The sequence below is a fragment of the Chrysemys picta genome, chromosome 25 (genome assembly GCF_011386835.1).
Source record: "Chrysemys picta bellii isolate R12L10 chromosome 25, ASM1138683v2, whole genome shotgun sequence".
Lineage (NCBI taxonomy): Eukaryota > Metazoa > Chordata > Testudines > Emydidae > Chrysemys > Chrysemys picta.
In genome coordinates, this window is record NC_088815.1 from 15770431 (window position 1) to 15788591 (window position 18161).

At 59.6% G+C, this 18161-nt stretch overlaps 1 protein-coding gene across 4 annotated transcripts in view; it reads left to right on the plus strand.

Annotated features, from left to right (window-relative positions):
• The window catches only part of PDE4C (phosphodiesterase 4C), a 107038-nt gene that overhangs the window by 26508 nt on the left and 62369 nt on the right, over positions 1-18161 (plus strand). For all 4 annotated transcript variants that reach the window (XM_024108185.3, XM_042862005.2, XM_065578602.1 and 1 more), the window contains exon 3: positions 10346-10563. In XM_024108185.3, the coding sequence (XP_023963953.2) occupies positions 10346-10563 (218 nt within the window). The remainder of the gene's footprint in view (positions 1-10345; positions 10564-18161) is intronic.

The window sequence follows — 18161 nt, forward strand, 5'->3', positions numbered from 1 at the left end:
GTAAAGAATTAGAAGCGGGTAATCTAATTAATGCAGATCCATGTGGGTTTATGGAAAATGGGTCCTGTCAAACTAACTCGCTATCCTTTTGTTTTTTATGAGATTACGAGTTTGGTTGATAAAGGTAATAGTTTTGTGATATACTTCTGACTTGGTATCACATGCCATTTTGATTAAAAAACTAGAATGATATAAAATTATCATGGCACACGTTAAATGGATTAACAACTGGCCAACTGCTAGGTCTCAAAATGTAATAGTAGTAAATAAGCAATCATTGTCCATCATGTGTGGGGTCCCGTAGGAATTGGTTCTTGGCCCTGTGCTGTTTGACACTTTTATTAATGACCTGGAAGAAAACATAAGATAATCACTGACAAGTTTAGCAGATGACCCACAAATTGGGGACACGGGTGACTGGTTCCGAGCCATCTGGATCACTTGGTAAAGTGGGTACAGGCAAACGATGTCATTTTTAATATGGCTAAATGGAAATGTCTACATCTAGGAACAGAGTGCCAGCCGTACCTACAGGACAGGCGGCTCTAGCCGGGAAGCAGCGAGTGGGGTGACGGATTTGGGGGCTGTTGTAGAAAGATGTTTGAACATGAGCTCCCCATGCAGCGCTTTGGCCAAAACGGTTAATGCGACCCTGGGAGGAGCAGAGAGGTTATGTTACCTCTGTACTTGGCGCTGCTCCGACCGCTGCTGGACTTCTGAGTCCAGTGCCGGTGCCCACAATTCACAAAGGATGTTGATAATTTGGAGAGGCTCAGAGAAGAGCCCCAGGAACGATGAAAGGACTAGAAAACCTGCCTTAGAGTGATGGACTCAGAGCGCTCAAGCTACTTAGCTTAACCGAGAGCAGGTGACGGGGTGACTGGCTCCACGTCTATAAGTCTCTACCCAGGGAATGAATGGTTCATGCTGGGCTCTCCACGCTAGCAGAGACGGGTCTAACCTGAACCCCCGGCTGGAGGTGGAAGTTCAGACTGGAAATAAGGTGTGACTTGTTACCAGTGAGGGTAATTAAGCACTGGAACAACGTACTGAGTGTGGCAGCGGATACTCACTCCAGCACTGACGGTCGAGCTGGGCTGTTTCTCCCGGGGCTGGTCTGTGGCCTGGGAATCTGAACATGCATCAGGAACCCAGGGCATCCTGCAGAGGTGGAGGCCCAGGGGACACCCAAGCTGGCAGAGAACCACTGTGGCCAGCAGGTGTCACCAGTGCCCTGCACTGCCTGCACCCACGGGCTCAGTCGGGCACTAGGGCGTGGGTGCGATTCCCAGAGTCTGGCTGAGTTGAAGCTGGGGGGTGGTTAAACGCCACCCCATGCCCAGGAGACGGCTCCATCTGCTGCTGCTCCCTCAGGCTGGGGGGGGTTAAGTCAGCATGTCCCCCCCCCCCCCATGGCCCTTTCTTGCTCCCTGGGGCCCACTCTCCAGCTCCAAAGGCAGCACTGAGGATAGTCCCCACCGTGGGAGCTCCACATGGGGCAGCAGCTGCCTGGCCGTAGGGCGCTTTCCCCAACATCTGCTGCCCAGGGAGAGCAGTGCCACGCCTGGGGCAAGCAGCCCTGCTGCCAGGCTGGAAAATGCTGCTCACCCCCTGTGACGAACTGGGCCTGTTCTCACTGTGGTCTGTGAATGCTGACAGGGGAGTGTGCTGGGATAGTCTGCATTGGAGGATGGGATCGGCCCGGGGGCGCATTCCTGGGAGTGTAACATGAGAACCCAGGAAGGGGTTGAAGGCCAGGTGACTCCTTAGCCCGAAAAACTGAACAAAGGCTGTGGGAGGGGTCGCTGAAGGCAGAGGGCTGGAAGCAGGCTGGAAGGAGGCTGGAGAGATGGCTGGGAGGCAGAGATGGCTCTGACCCCCCAAAGGGGGGGGCTGGGATGCCCTGGGACCCCAAGCTGGACCTAACTGAGGGGGGCCCTGTTGTCTGTGCCTGCAAGACCTGTCTTGGACTGTGTGCCTGTCATCCAAATAAACCTTCTGCTTTACTGGCTGGCTGAGAGTCATGGTGAATCGCAGGAAGCCGGGGGTGCAGGGCCCTGAGTTCCCCAATACTCCGTGACAACTGGTGGCAGCGGTGGGATCTACTGCACCCCGTGGACGGCGCTTCCTGCAGTAAGTGAATGGGGAGCAGTAAAACGAAGGGGGATTGACGGGGACCAGGCACGCTGAAGAGTGGGAGAGAGACGGTTATTACCCCTGGGAGTGTGTGACCAGCGAGAAGGACTTTTGCAGTAACAGGGTCCCCCGGGGGGATCGCAGCGAGTGGTCCCAGGGGCGGAGGAGTCTGCAGCTCGACCCTGGCAGAGAGGTGGTGACCTCGAGAAGGGCTGGCACACTAGGGGTCCCCCTGGGAACTGCGGGGAGCTGTGAGCGCACAGGCCGGTGAGTGGCCAGCAGGAAGATGTATGCCAAGCGGCTTAAGAGCGACCTGGTGGAGCTGTGCAAGCAGAGGCGGCTGCGCATTGGGAGGCTCACCAAAGAACAGCTCATTGCCCGGCTGGAGGCGGAAGATCGCGCGAACGAACTGATCCCTGTGTCTCAGGGAAGCAGCCTGGCAAATGCAGCGCAGGCACCAGTGTCTGTCCCAGCTGGGAGTGGTCAGCCGGCTGCTGAGGGCTTCCCGAGACCCCTCCTTCCTATGCCTAGGGGAAGGGTGGGGAGGAGCCCAGCAAATACCGAAGGCGCCGTGACCCCCCCGGCCAGCAGAGGACCCTCCCGGCGACGTTCGGCATCCGTGGAGCGGAATTGGCTGGAATGGGAGAAAGAGCTAAAACTGAGGGAGCTGGAGGATCGTGAACAACAGAGACAGCATGAAGAGAGACAGCGTCAGCATGAACGGGAGGAGAAAGAGAGACAGAGACAGGAGAATGAGAGACAGCATCAGCGTGAACTGGAACTGGCGAGATTGAAGGGCAGCGAACCCCCGGCTGCGGTGAGTGAGGGGGGACCCAGGACTGCACGGGGCTTTGATAAGTGCATCATGGCCCCATACAAGGAGGGGGAGGACATGGATGACTTCCTGGAGGCCTTTGAGACGGCCTGCGAGCTGCACCGGGTTGATCCCACGGACAGACTCCGGGTCCTTACCCCCTTACTGGACCCCAAATCCGTGGCATTGTACCGCCAACTGGGAGAGGCAGAGAAAGGGGACTACGAACTATTCAAAAAGGCCCTGCTACGAGAGTTTGGGCTGACTCCTGAGATGTACCGGGAAAGGTTCCGGAGTCAGGATAAAACCCCTGAGATCTCATATCTGCAACTAGCCGCCCGCATGGAAAGATACGCCAGCAAGTGGGCTGGTGGGGCCCAGACGAAGGAGGACCTGATTAAACTGCTGGTACTGGAGCAACTGTATGAGCGGTGCCCATCCGACCTGAGGCTGTGGTTGGTGGACAGAAAGCCAGAGAACCCGCGACACGCCGGGCAGCTGGCTGATGAGTTTGTAAAGAGCCGGTCAGGGGGTGGCAGGAAGGAGCCCCAAAGGAACAGGCCCGCCGCGATGCAGAGAGAGAGTCACCCTGGGACCTCCCAAAGGGGGAATATTGGGAATCCCCTCCCCCGGGAAATGCCCAGCATCAGGGACAACCGACCGGCTCGAGGGGACCCACGGGACCTGAGCTGCTATTACTGTGGCCGAAGAGGCCACGTTCGGGCCCAGTGCCCCAAGCTCAAGGACAGACTGAGCAGACCGAACCCGCACCGGGTTAACTTGGTAGAGGCCCAGACGGACGAGGGGCAGGCTTCTCACGCAAGAGGGGCTGGCAGCTTATCAACTGCTCAAGAAAGAGAAGGGCCCCAGGCCAGCTTCTCTGGGGGGCCAGATGCTCCGGATTCAAAGTTCTCTGTTTACAGGGTTGGCGCGGGGCTGTCCCTGCGGAGCGAGTGCCTTGTTCCCCTGGAGGTGGATGGGAAGAAAGTTTATGGATACTGGGACACGGGCGCAGAGGTGACACTGGCCCGGCCCGAGGTGGTGGCCCCAGATCGGGTGGTGCCCAACACCTTCCTGACCCTGACCGGGGTGGGCGGGACCCCATTCAAGGTTCCCGTAGCGAGGGTACACCTGAAATGGGGGGCCAAGGAGGGCCCCAAGGACGTGGGAGTGCACCACCATTTGCCCACTGAGGTGTTGATGGGGGGGGACCTAGAGGACTGGCCAAGCAGCCCCCAGACCGCCTTAGTTGTGACCCGCAGTCAGAGCCGGCGAGGGGCACTGCGCCCTGGCCTTGAGGGGGGTGCCTTGCCTGAGGTGCAGGACCCTAACCTGGGGGGGAGGGAACGCCCAGGGACACGGCTCAGGGAGGCTGCAGCTTCGGACCCAGCGGGCGAGAAAGAGCAGGTGGCCATCCCTGTCCCAGCTGCTGAGTTCCAGGCCGAGTTACAGAGAGATCCCTCCTTGCGGAAGATAAGGGACCTGGCCGACCTCAATGCGGTACAGACCATGGGACGAGGTGGCCGGAAAAGGTTCCTGTGGGAGAAGGGGTTCCTGTACCGAGAATGGGCTCCCCCAGGGAAAATGGAGTCAGGGGGGATCAGGAGGCAGCTGGTGGTACCCCAGAAGTATCGCCGCCAGCTGCTGTGCCGGGCCCATGACATTCCTCTCTCAGGGCACCAGGGAACCTGGCGTACCCAGCAGAGGCTACTACGGAGCTTTTACTGGCCTGGGGTCTTTGTTACTGTCCGACAGTACTGCGGATCCTGTGACCCCTGTCAGAGGGGGAGGAAGGCCTGGGACAAGGGGAAAACAGCTTTAGGACCCTTGCCCAGCATAGAGGAGCCTTTCCGGAGGGTGGCCAAGGTAAAAAGGGCGGCTCTGAACCAAGAGAGCCCAAAGCACAGACCTCCAGACTGGAGCGCTGGGAGAAGACCACAGCCCAGTTGGAACCCCAGAGGTATGGGGGTGGGAAAAGGGCACAGGCCGCATAAACCTTCCCACATGCGAACTGCGAGTGCCATCAAGCACCCCCAACCTAAGGGGGGGCGTGAAACTGGAGGGGCCTGGTGTAATTCTCACCAAGGAATGGGAGGGATGCGGGGGCATCCATGGGAACGGGGGTAGGTTCGAACTTCCCCGGGTCACTGGCTAAAGTGACCCTGCTCAGTTCGGTCTCGAAGGGGGGAGAGATGTGACGAACTGGGCCTGTTCTCACTGTGGTCTGTGAATGCTGACAGGGGAGTGTGCTGGGATAGTCTGCATTGGAGGATGGGATCGGCCCGGGGGCGCATTCCTGGGAGTGTAACATGAGAACCCAGGAAGGGGTTGAAGGCCAGGTGACTCCTTAGCCCGAAAAACTGAACAAAGGCTGTGGGAGGGGTCGCTGAAGGCAGAGGGCTGGAAGCAGGCTGGAAGGAGGCTGGAGAGATGGCTGGGAGGCAGAGATGGCTCTGACCCCCCAAAGGGGGGGGCTGGGATGCCCTGGGACCCCAAGCTGGACCTAACTGAGGGGGGCCCTGTTGTCTGTGCCTGCAAGACCTGTCTTGGACTGTGTGCCTGTCATCCAAATAAACCTTCTGCTTTACTGGCTGGCTGAGAGTCATGGTGAATCGCAGGAAGCCGGGGGTGCAGGGCCCTGAGTTCCCCAATACTCCGTGACACCCCCTCCCCAGCAGGCACCCCCATATGCAGGGCAGAGCCCTGGGTGCCAGGCCAGCTGTGCCCCCTTCTCCTGAAATGCCCTCACTGCCCCTTGGTGTGCCAGAGGCCCCGGCGTATTGATTTGGGGCTGTATGCGTCTGGCCAGGAGCGAGAACAGGCTCTGGTTAGAGCCACCCCCGCTTTCCCAGCCCCCGCCTCTGCCCCACTCCCCTCCATGGGCTCCCACCAGAGCTGACCCGCACACCCCGGCTCCAGTTGCTGGGCCCTGCGGGTGTGGGCTGACAGTCCGTGATCAATCCACAGAGCCTCGTCTGCATGCATTGGCAATGCAATTTATTCTGAGAGGGCTTTTTAATTAGTCGAAGTGATGAGAGAATCTCAAAGAAAGATACTTAATTATCAGCTGCCCGGCCCCATCAGCTGGCATCCGTACGCCCGCGGAGAAGCTGCATCAAGTGCGTCTGACCAGCTGCTTCTCCCCTCCCTGCAAACCCGTGAGCCCCCATCTTCGGGGGGGGATGGAAGCAGCCAGCTCCAGCCCGGCCCAGGGAGCCAAAGGTGCTGCTCGGAGACACCCGTGCTGAGCTTTGCTGGGGCACGTTCTCTGCTGCACCCTGAGAACGTGCTGCCAGGCCCCGGGGGGACTCTCGGCGAGCACCTGCCTTGCACCCGCTCCTGTGCAAAGGGCCACTTGCCTGCCAGGCTGTCTGTGCCGCAGGGCAGAGCGGGCCTGTCCGGGCCAGTGCTGCTGTGGCACCATGGAGAGCTCCTGCTTGCCTCCCCGCTGCCAATGCCCTATCCCCGGGCATTCGACTGGGGGCACTAGCCCGAGGCCGCTGGGCTCCCTGGCTGCCCTTGAAGCCAGGCTCTTGCGGCTGAGACCCTCGTCCCGGGCCAGGGGACATGCCCAGCGCAGCTCGCCCCTGTGCTGGGGCAGGTAGGAGGCGGAGACACCCCCCCCCTTGACTGTGCGGGCCGGGGAGAACGTCTCCAGGATTGAATCCCAGCCAGGGTGTGCCATGGGCTGGGGAGGCTCCTCAGACAATAGCCAGGCTGTCGTCTCCCTGCCGGGGAAGGGGGTGAGGGGCAGGAAGACACCGTCTGCTTTCCGGCTCCAGCAGGCTGGGCTGAGTCTACGTGCGCGACGTGCCTCCCACAGGCTCTCCCCAGTCTGCCGCTGCAGGGAAGCCCCAGGCTGAATGCGTCCCCCGCCCCGGTCTGTCTGTAGCACCCACCGCTGTGCTGTGCACGGGCTGGATTTCACAGACCCATCTCTGTTCAGTCTAGGCCCGGCCTGTCCCCAGATGCAGCTCTCCAGGCCCCAGGTCTGAGCAGCTGGCCAAGCAAGCCCCCAGGGCCCATTAGCCAGGGTCAGGAAGGCTGGGGGCTGGCACACCACACCTCCAGGGCTGCCCAAAGGATTCAGGGGGCCTGGGGCAAAGCAATTTCGGGGGCCCCTTCCATAAAAAAAAGTTGCCATACTATAGAATACTATATTCTCATGGGGGCCCCTGCAGGGCCTGGGGCAAATTGCCCCACTTCCCGCCCCCCCCTGGGCAGCCCTGCACACCTCTTGGCTGGCTTGAGGGCCTGGATTTCACTCCTGCGCTTGCCCCTTTTCCTCCCAGGGCTCGTGGAGTGTCAGCTGTGGGGGCAGCGGTGGCCTGGGGGGGTGGTGGGGGAGCCTCTCTGGCTGTCCCAGGGCGCTGGAGTTTCTCAGCCCTGCGCCCGAGGCGGTGAAATGCAGAACGCTGCTGGCGGCTGGGGGCTCTCGTGCTCTTCTGACTCCAGCAAAGTGGCTGTTGTGGGGCCGCTCCTCGCCCGCTGAGATGGTGGTTTGCGGCTCTCCTTTGGGGTGAGCTGCTCCACACTGGAAAGCAGGAATAACCCCCAGCCTGGGGCTCCGGCCAGGCAAAGGGGCCTTAGAGCAAAGAGGAGCTGGGAGCCCTTTCCGGAGTTATTCCGGGGAGCGGCAGACCTGGAGGGAGGGGCTCACTGGGGTGTCTGGAATCCACCCGCTGGCCAATGCACCCTGGGCCCCACGGCTCCTGGGCACAGCTATGATCCAGGGCACTGCAGGGGTGGGGAGGGGAAGCACAAAAGTACAAATGGGGGACGGGCACGCAGGGAACTCCTCAGGCCCCCCAGCACCGCAGTCCTTGGCTCCCCCCTGGCAGGCTGCACAGGCCGTGCTGTCTGTCACTCCAATCCTTGGCTGCCAATCACCAGCCTTCAAGTGGGGAGAGACCGGCCGGAGCCGGGGGGAATTCCCCCAGCTTGGCAGCTGCTGACTGAGGGAGGGGGCCTCAGGCAGAGGCAGGGACTGTGCTGAGTTGCCCTGGGGGTCTGGCAAAGGCGATGCTGGATTATTCCTTTTATTGCTCCTCTTTGCGGGTGCCGCGGTCTACTGCAGGCCGGGCTCCGGGGCTGTGGCTGTCAGGCTCCAAGCCTGCGGTCAGCCGGGTGCTGAGGCCTCATTGCCAAGAGTGACCAAGCTGGGTGCCCAGCGTGGCCCTGGAGGGGCCGTTCAGCACTTGCTGCAAATCCAGCCCCTTCGGAGTCTCTTGAACCGGGCACCCGAGGTCACTCAGCCTTTGGGACCGTAGCCCTGTCTCCTGGCGAGACGCGGACGCGGCACCAGGGAAGGAGGGGGGCGGTGGCTGAGGGCCGGGGTGGTGATGCTGCAGCCCCTGAGGCAGGAGCAGGGCCAGAGCCGTCCCTTGGGTAGGGCGAATCGGGGCGACCGCTCCGGGACCTGTGCTTTGGGGGGCCCCACAGGCTGGTGCAATTGGCCGGCGCGGTAGGGTGACCAGATGTCCTGATTTTATAGGGACAGTCCTGATTTTTGGGTCTTTTTCTTAGATGGGATCCTATTACCCCCCACCCCCGTCCCGATTTTTCACACATGCTGTCTGGTCACCCTACGGCGCGGTCGGTCCCGGAAGAGACTAATCCGTCACTTCCACCCTGGGCCCTGCACCGCCCTAGGGACGGCCCTGAGCAGGGCCGTAGCTGCAGCTGCTCCGAGCATGGCCGGTTGGGGGCCCAGGCTGTTGGGTGCAGACACGCCCAGCGTGCAGGCTCTCGGGGCCACACCCCATTGGCGCAGACATGTAACCCATTGACAGACGGCTGGAAATTGCGGTGATCTGAGTTAACTAGCTGGAGAAATGTGGAGGGTTTGTCACAGCTGCATCCAGAGCCCCCAGCCGGGAGCAGGCTCTGTGTTGCTGGGCCCTGCGTGGACTGACATGTTCCCTGCTCCAGACACAAGCTGCTGTGGGAACGGCTCACCCTGGCCGTGCCTTACTCTGAATGTGAGCGCTCCAGGACTGACCCACGCAGCTCTGAATGCCAACTGGCCAGGGGGCAGAGGGCTGGCAGGCATCGCTTGGGTCTGGGGGGTGCGTTCTGGTCACCGGCGAGTGACCTGAGTTCTCCGATGAAAGCCACTGTCCCCCCGTTCGTCTGTATCACTGTGAAGTGAATGTACTGACACCGGGTGACAGTCTGTGGGCTTGTCTACACTTGAAACGCTACGGCTGCACGGCTGGAGCGCTCCAGTGTAGACGTGACCCAACGGGCGGGGTCTCCCCTCAGCAGAGACGGGGTCGGTCACCAGCAAAGGTCAAAACCAGGTTTCCTGTCAGACAAGGGAGGGTAAGCTGAGTATTGCCCCATTCACACGGGGTCCCCCCTCACGAGTCTGCGCCGAATGCAAACGCAGGGTTTTCAGATCGGGAGCACTTCAGAACAGCAGGGAGGAGAGACCCTTATCTGGTGGGACAGATCACAGGTTTGACTTTAGCAGAAGGTGACCCAACCCTCCCCCCCTCCACCCTTCCCTGGTAGATGCTTCCCTCCCCTGCCCTGAGAGCTGCCTTCTCCTTAACTCACTGCCAAGCTACTGCAAAGTGTCATTTCAGGCCTGCCTCCTTCCAGCTGCAAGGGCTGGAGCCTAAGATATACAGGTGCCCAGGGCCAGGCCTGGGTGTGCCTCTGCGGGGGTTGTGTGCACATGCATGTGGGGGATTGTGTGCACACGCGTCTGGGGGGATTGTGTGCACATGCGTGTGTGGGGGGGTGCACACGTGTGTGCAAACTGTACTTTGCAGTGGTGGTGTAGCCCTGTCGGTCCCAGGATGTTAGACACACAAGGTGGGGGAGGGAATATCTTTTATTGGACCAATGTCTGTGGGTCAGAGAGAATCTTTCACGCTCCACAGAGCTCTTCTCCAGGGCTGGAGACCTGGCGCTTGTCTCGCTCACCCCAGAAGTGAGTCCCAGACAGTATATTCCCTCACGCCCCTTGTCGCTCTCTGTGAACCGAACTACCAGTCGCTGCAGAGAACAGCGCTGAGTCGATCAATGCCCTGGCAGCAGCATCTCCTGCCCCGCCTCTCCCCTCAGCCGTGCGGGACGGGTCCGGGGCCACCACACCTGCTGGCCTGCCCCAGCAGCCATGCGCTGCCATGATGCACCTGGGCAGGCCTGGAGCCTGAGACTCCGCTGCCCCACTTCAGCCTGCACTCCTGGGAGTGAGCCAGGCTGGGGGGGCCCGTGAAGGGCTTGGGGTGAGGCCCATCCAGAGCATGGGAGTCCAGCCCAGCAGGGGGTTGGGGAATCGGGCCCGGGAGCCGTGGTGCGTTGTGCCAGCGGGGCTGTCTCCTGATGCCGGAGCACAGCTCCCGTCACTCCCTGCAAAGCTAACGAGTCTCATTCTCTCCACAGCGATCCAGAGACTCCCCGGACCTCGGCACCTGCAGCGCAGCACCCCATATGAACGCCATCAAGCGGCGTTTCTCGGGGACCCCGCTGCTGCCGCCGCTGGCTTGCCGCCATGTGGCACTCAGCGAGGCCAGCAGGCCCCCAGAGTCAGAGGGCCCCAGGGTCGTGTTCACCATCGAGGAGAGCAGGCCGAGCAGCGGCCAGGAGCCTGGCTTCTTACGGTAAGGTGGGCGCTTGGTGGGCCCCGTGCTCCTCGAGATCTCCCCTCAGGGCTGGGGAGAGCCTGGCCTCCCTCCTGATGGGGTGAGCTGGGGAGCTCTCTGCACTGACTGGGGGGCTCCTGGAGGGGCTCTCCGTCCTGGGCAGCAGAACCCGGCTCCCGCGCTGCCGGCCCTACCTGCTGAAAGGCCCAGGGAGGTGGAGAGGCCCATCAGGGCTCCAGCTCCCCCATTGTCATCTGCTCCATGAGGGGGCTTGGGGAGCCTTATGGGGGGGCATAGAGCCAGCAGGATTTCGGCCTGGACCCCAGTACCCGGCATGGTTAGTGGCGCTGCCTCAGGGAACACGGTGAATGGACCTGGAGCTCTGCAGACACGTGAGATGGAATGTGCCCGGAGGTGGGGCGGGGCAGGGCGGGGCGGGGGGGTGTCAGCTCATGGGGAGGCCGGGGTGTGTGTGGCAGGGAACGTTATTAACTGGGGTTTCTGCCGGAGAGCGGCACAGGGAGGGGAAATGGCTGCAAAGTGCTGAGGGACCTCAATGCTGCCTGCAGTTTGTGTGGGCAGGTACTGCAGAGGCGGGCGTGGGGAACAGCGGGCTGGGCTGGTTCTCACGGATCGCGTTCAGGAAACGGTTCTGGTGGCCAGCCACTTCCCTCTGCCTCAGGACTGCAGAGTTCCTGACAGCACCTGAAGTAAAGCCGGAGCCGGCCTGTGGATTTTACAGCACGTTCCAATATTGCTGTTAAACCAGAAATCTTGGTCTTGAGGCTAAATTTCCCGAAGGAGCCCCTGCAGAACACTAGGAACTTACCCAGCTGGACACACTCTGCAAACTGCCACTCCCAGAGCAGTTCAGGGTGATGCCTGCAGCCTGCCCCCGGCCACCCGTTATGGTGACATCACCATGCCTGGGGGCCCGATTGCTTCAACAGAGCCCTGCTCCTGCCCTCGGCCAGCGGCCCCTCCATCTTCTGCTGCTCATTAGCCGCCTGGCACCCATCCCAGGCAGCGCTCCCGGCTCCAGGGACTGGCTAACCTACTTGATATTCATTCCCCACAGATGTGTTCCCAAAAATCTATTGCCTTGCTTTGATTCAGCTCTCACTGATAGCCCGGCACATATTTCATGCTTAGTTTTCAAACTTGGCCAGGAGACGGAGCAGATGCACCGAGGGGTGGGCTGGGATGGGATCCCGCATTTGGAGCACTCTTCCCCTCCTGCCTGTGGTCCCCTTGGCACAGCTCCCTGACCCACACCGCCTCCCCCGCAGCGCCACATTCTTAATTTCCTTGTCAGGAATATTGATTGCGGTTGTTCCACCACAGCAGATTGTCTCTGGCTGCTTCTCTGTGCTGGAGCCCGGCGCCTCGCCTGCCTCACGCACATTTTGGGGGGGTGGTGTTGGGTTTTAATTTCTTTTTGTGGCAAGAAAAACAAGTGTCAGCAGCCCCACGTTGCCTTCCCTGCCCCGCCGCGCGGCCTTGGTGCCAAGATTGGATCGGTGCTGCTTTTCATGGGGCTGATGGGGAACGACCGGGCCCCCGGGGATGCTTTTCACAGAGCAGAGCTCGGGGCCACGTTATGCTACTGGTGACCTGCTCTCCCCGGACGGGGACCCAGCTGGGAAAGAGGGTGTTTGGGGCAGTTCTGCCCCTCTCGGTCGAGGCTGCTTTGTTTGTGGTTTTTGGCTTCGCTCCCCAGTTTTGCACCAAGGCTTGATGGCACCATCCCTCGCCCCTCCGCTGGCAAACCGCGAGTCCCACTTGGCCGGGCCAGGGAGACGAATATGGGATGAAATCCTGGCTCCACTGAAGTTGGTGACAAACCCCCCATCACCTTTAGGGAGGCCGGGCTCCCACCCTCGCTGCATAAAGCAAATGCTTTCAATCTCCCTGCGGCTGCGCGCCCTGCACACCCCCCCTGCCGGCGCTGCTGAAGGACCAGGCGGCTGCTTTGTTTCAGACGGAGCAGGTGCCTGTGCTGCCCACGTAGGCCTTCCCCTGCATGATCTAGTCCCTCTTGGCAGGGGACTTCACCTCCTGTCCACACAGCGGTTGCTGTCACATGAAAGTCCAATGTGAGGGGAGGTGGATTCTTGGCACTGTGCATGGCCCTGCTCTGCTATTGCTCTCTGCCACCTATCCCCTGCCACGCATGCTCCCGTGCCGAGGACAGACAATGAGCAATAACCACAGGCGCTGGGCATTTTGTCTGAGAGCCTGGTGCGGATTGTAGGACCAGATGCCTCTGCCGGCTGGCAGTGAACTAGGTCTGGCCATGTTGCTTGTTTTAATCGGAGCCCAGAGCTCTAGGCTGGGTCCAGCATCTGCGTCTGGCCTGGCACCAGCTGGGCATGGTCCTGAGGCCTGGCTCACAACAGGGCCTGTTACCAGTTGCTTTGGGGGAACACGCGAGAATCTGGCGCTGGCCCCTCAGAGGCATGCGGCTGTTCAGACGCAGTGCGGAAATTCCTGTCGGGCCCAATCCTGAGCTCTGCCCATTGACCACACTTGCCTTTGGCTCGGGAGCCATGCGCTGCATTGTTGCATGTGCCCCTCCGTTGGAGAGGAGAGAAATCCCGGAGCCCTGCAGCCGTTTGGCCCCCAGCATGAGCTCAGCCTGCTCCTCCAGGCAGCACAGCCCCGCCCGCTGGTCGGGGAGGAACAATGGTCAAGACAAAGACACAGGCAGACGCGCTCCCGTGCCAGCAAATCATTTCCTTTCAAAATCGCTCCTTGGTTATAACAATAGTTTCCCAAGATAAGTTTGAGAGCGGCGCTGAGGGGAAGTGGGCTGTAGCCCACGAAAGCTTATGCTCTAATAAATTTGTTAGTCTCTAAGGTGCCACACGTACTCCTGTTCTTTTTGCTGAGGGGAAAGGCTCCCAACGCCACCACTAATGCTGGGTGCGCCTGGCGTCTGCTGGGGATGGCGAATAAACAAACAGGACAATGAAGAGGACTAAGCCAGGGCCAGCCGAGCCCAGAAGGGCGGATCTCTGCTGTTCACAACGGTGCTAGACATGGGCACCGATCGGGGAAGCTTTGCACCCGCTCGCCTTCCGACCCAAACGTCACAGACGTCTGAGGTACCAGGCCTGCCATCTGCCAGTCTGTGGGACGCTGGCGGGGTGGGGGGTTGGCAAGGGGCGTGGACGTGAATGCATGACGCCCAGTGGCAGGATCCCAGTGCCGGCTCTCACAGGTGTTTGCCGATGTGCTGGATGTTGTGAGTGAAATCCCATAGACTGCGCCGCAGCTGCTTGGCCTGAGACAAGAAATGTGTCGCTGTGTGTCACTGGTAATGCCCTGCTCTCAACGGTGTTGGGGTTTCCATCAGGTGGTAACATGCTAGTTGTGTGTATCCCACAGCACCGACCAGGCTTGCAATCACCACAGCAGGTTGGTCCCAGAGACCGGGGGGGGGTGACTTTGGTCAGGGAGAGGGGTTAATTTTGGAAGAACTTGTCCAATAGGGATGTCTCCCCCTCACCCAATCCCTTAATGGCTGCTTCCATCCCGAAGCAGAAGAGTTCACACCCACCAATGTGTGTTTATTCTGTCTCCTCTAAATACGGGTGTTCTTGGTCAGATGAGCGTCTAAACCTTTGTTACCCAAAGCATCAAGTAGTGACAGCTGCCACGTGCAGAGTGCTGGAGGGTGCAGAGTACTGGTACTGCAGTGCGGAGTATTGATACTGCGGGGTGTAGAGTATTGGTGGTGAAGGATGCTGCTGCATACAGAGTACTGGTACTGTGGGGTGCTGGGTGTTGCTGGGTGCAGAGTACTGGTACTACGGGCGCTGTGGGGTGCAGAGTACTGGTACTCCAGGGTGCTGGGTGTTGCTGGGTGCAGAGTACTGGTACTGTGGGGTGCTGGGTGTTGCTAAGTGTAGAGTACTGGTACTACGGGCGCTGTGGGGTGCAGAGTACTGGTACTCCAGGGTGCTGGGTGTTGCTGGGTGCAGAGTACTGGTACTGTGGGGTGCTGGGTGTTGCTAAGTGCAGAGTACTGGTACAACGGACGCTGTGGGGTGCAGAGTACTGGTACTCCAGGGTGCTGTGGAGTCCAGAGTACTGGTACTAGTGGGACTGACGGGAGATGTGAGATAACGAGCAGACAAAGGTAAAGCTTTAATCTCTGCAGGGCTCTTTAGTGTCGGGCTTTCATTGGCACGCTGCATTCGACAGCCCTGGGCACGTATTTATAGAGCTGTGGAAATAACACCTCAGCACAATCCTTGCCAATCGCGTGTTAGTCTGTAGGGGGATTGCAGCGCTGAGCAGAGTCCCCGGAGCTGCTGGGCTTCGCCGTGTCCCGTCCTTGGGGGAAGTCTTTCATGCCAAGGGGGTGATGGCGTGTTCACGCCTCCCCAGCCCCGGGAACCAGGGGGAGGGATGCACTTGGCGGGACCCAGATGAGCCGTGTGTGCGCATTGGAGCTCAGCACATGTGATTCCCGTTGAAGGCAGCAGGCCAGGCACCTTTGTCAGTATTTCACTCGACACACGCAGCCCAGCGTGGCTCTGCCCCTCTCCGAGGGGAGGCCGCTGCCGAGAGGCTGCAGCTCAGCATGGGCACAGTCTGCGGCTGGGCTCACTGAAGAGCAAAGGACGAGGCTCTTGCTTAGGTCTGGGGCCGGGGGCCTGCCCCCTCCCCGAAGCCTGAATCCGTCACCTCAGCCTGTGAGCACCAACGGGACTAACAGACTGTCCCGGAGTCCCCGGGCGATGCTCTGGAACTGCTCCCCACAAAGCCAGGCAGGACTTTGGGGAGCCTCCTCTCCCTCGGAGCAGACTGTCTTCAGGGCAAGAAGCTCACACGGCTTCACCTCCTGGGTCTGACCTTGGAGCATTCAGCATGTGCCCCTCCGTGCGCTTCCCACAGCGAGTCCACCCAGGCGGGGTCCTGGGGAAGCCAGAGGGCCCTGCACGCACCCCCACTTCGCAGTCAGATGTGACTCTTAGCCAGCCAGTAACACAGGGGTTTATTAGACGACAGGAACACAGTCTAAGACAGAGCTTGTAGGTCCAGAGAACGGGACCCCTCAGCCGGGTCCATTCTGGGGCCCAGCAAGGCAGACACCCACGTCTGCCCTCACTCCCCATCCCCAGCCAGCTCCAAACTGCAACCCCCTCCAGCCTCTCCTTTCTGGCTTTTGTCTCTTTCCCGGGCCAGGAGGTCACCTGATCTCTTTGTTCACCTTTAGCTATTCCCTTGCAGGGGAGAAGGGCCCCAGCCATTTGTTGCCAGGAGACAGAGTGTCGGCCATTTATGCACACTTGGAGACTTAAGAAATGCATAGGGGAAACTGAGTCACCCACACAGTATTCAGAGGAAACATTAAGAACAGTCCCACTTCATCACACAGACACATGCAGAGCGCCAGGCTGCCTGTGGAGCCCAGGGGCGGCAGGGCACAGGCGCTGGCCGAGGGACAGCGAAGGACGTGCGATGCCTGAGCCTAGTTCTGCCGCTGTCTCTCTTTCACGGGGGTCAGGAGGTCTCCTGAATTGAGCCCAGTGCCAGCAGGCTCTGCGTGGCTGACGGAGCAGGAGCGTGGGCAGTGCAGCCTGGCGTCGCCCTGTCCCTCCCGCCCACGGGGCCAGGCAGAGCACAGGGCACAGCAGCAGGATCTGCTCCTGACGCCCCTCTGCCCGGCCCTGGCCTCTGGCCATGGAAGTTACAGACCCCAGGGGTAGGAATCAATGGTCAGTTTTCAGAATGGAGAGACGTAAATAGTGGTGTCCCCCAGGGGTCTGTACTGGGCTCAGTTCTATTCAACATATTCATAAATGATCTGGAAAAAGGGGTAAACAGTGAGGTGGCAACATTTGCAGATGATACAAAACTACTCAAGATAGTTAAGTCCCAGGCAGACTGCAAAGAGCTATGAAAGGATCTCACTAAACTGGGTGACTGGGCAACAAAATGGCAGATGAAATTCAATGTTGATAAATGCAAAGTAATGCACATTGGAAAACATAATCCCAACTATACATATAAAATGATGGGGTCTAAATTAGCTGTTACCACTCAAGAAAGAGACCTTGGAGTCACTGTGGATAGTTCTCTGAAATCATCCTCTCAATGTGCTGTGGCAGTCAAAAAAGCAAACAGAAATTTGGGAATCATTAAGAAAGAGATAGATAATAAGACAGAAAATATCATGTTGCCTCTAGATAAATCTATGGTACACCCACATCTTGAATACTGCATGCAGATGTGGTCGCCCCATCTCAAAGAAGATATATTGGAATTGGAAAAGGTTCAGAAAAGGGCAACAAAAAATTATTAGGGGTATGGAACGGCTTCCTGTTGAGGAGAGATTAATAAGACTCGGACTTTTCAGCTTAGAAAAGAGGCGACTAAGGGGGGGATATGATTGAGGTCAATAAAATCATGACTGGTGTGGAGAAAGTAAATAAGGAAGTGTTATTTACTCCTTCTCATAATACAAGAACAAGGGGCCACTAAATGAAATTAATAGGTAGCAGGTTTAAAACAAACACAAGAAAGTATTTTTTCACGCAGCGCACAGTCAACCTCTGGAACTCCTTGCCAGAGGGTGTTGTGAAGGCCAATACTGTAATGGGGTTCAAAAGGGAGCGAGACAGATTTGTGGAGGATAGGTCCATCAATGGCTATTAGCCAGGGTGGACAGGGATGGTGTCCCTAGCCTCTGTTTGCCAGAAGCTGGGAATGGGCGACAGGGGATGGATCACTTGATGATTCCCTGTTCTGTTCATTCCCTCTGAGGCACCTGGCACTGGCCACTGTCAGAAGACAGGATCCTGGGCTAGATGGACCTTTGGTCATAGAATCATAGAATATCAGGGTTGGAAGGGACCTCAAGAGGTCATCTAGTCCAATCCCCTGCTCAAAGCAGGACCAATTCCCAGCTCCCAGCTAAATCATCCCAATCATTGGTCTGACCCAGTCTGGCTGTTCTTATGTTCAGTGCACTCTGGCCTGGCCAGCCCCCTGATGTTGTGGGTGTGAGAGCAACTGGGCTGCCTCCCGCATCCCATCCCGCTGGGCCCTGCATTTCCCCTGCCCCCATCCCATCCCGCTGGGCCCTGCATCTCCCCTCCCCCCATCCCATCCCGCTGGGCCCTGCATCTCCCCCCATCCCATCCCATCCCGCTGGGCCCTGCATCTCCCCTCCCCCCATCCCATCCCGCTGGGCCCTGCATCTCCCCTCCCCCCATCCCATCCCGCTGGGCCCTGCATCTCCCCTCCCCCCATCCCATCCCGCTGGGCCCTGCACTTCCCCTGCCCCCATCCCATCCCGCTGGGCCCTGCATCTCCCCCCATCCCATCCCATCCCGCTGGGCCCTGCATCTCCGCTCCCCCATCCCAGCCCGCTGGGCCCTGCATCTCCGCTCCCCCCATCCCATCCCGCTGGGCCCTGCATCTCCGCTCCCCCCATCCCATCCCGCTGGGCCCTGCATCTCCCCTCCCCCCAGCGTCTGTCCAGCTCCGAGCACTGCCTGGCTGCTGGGCGGGGAGGGGTCTCTGGCAGAGGGGTCCGGGCTGGGGTTTGGCCCAATGAAAAGTGTCTCTGTCCCTTCATGGCGGGCGGTGCCTGGCAGCGA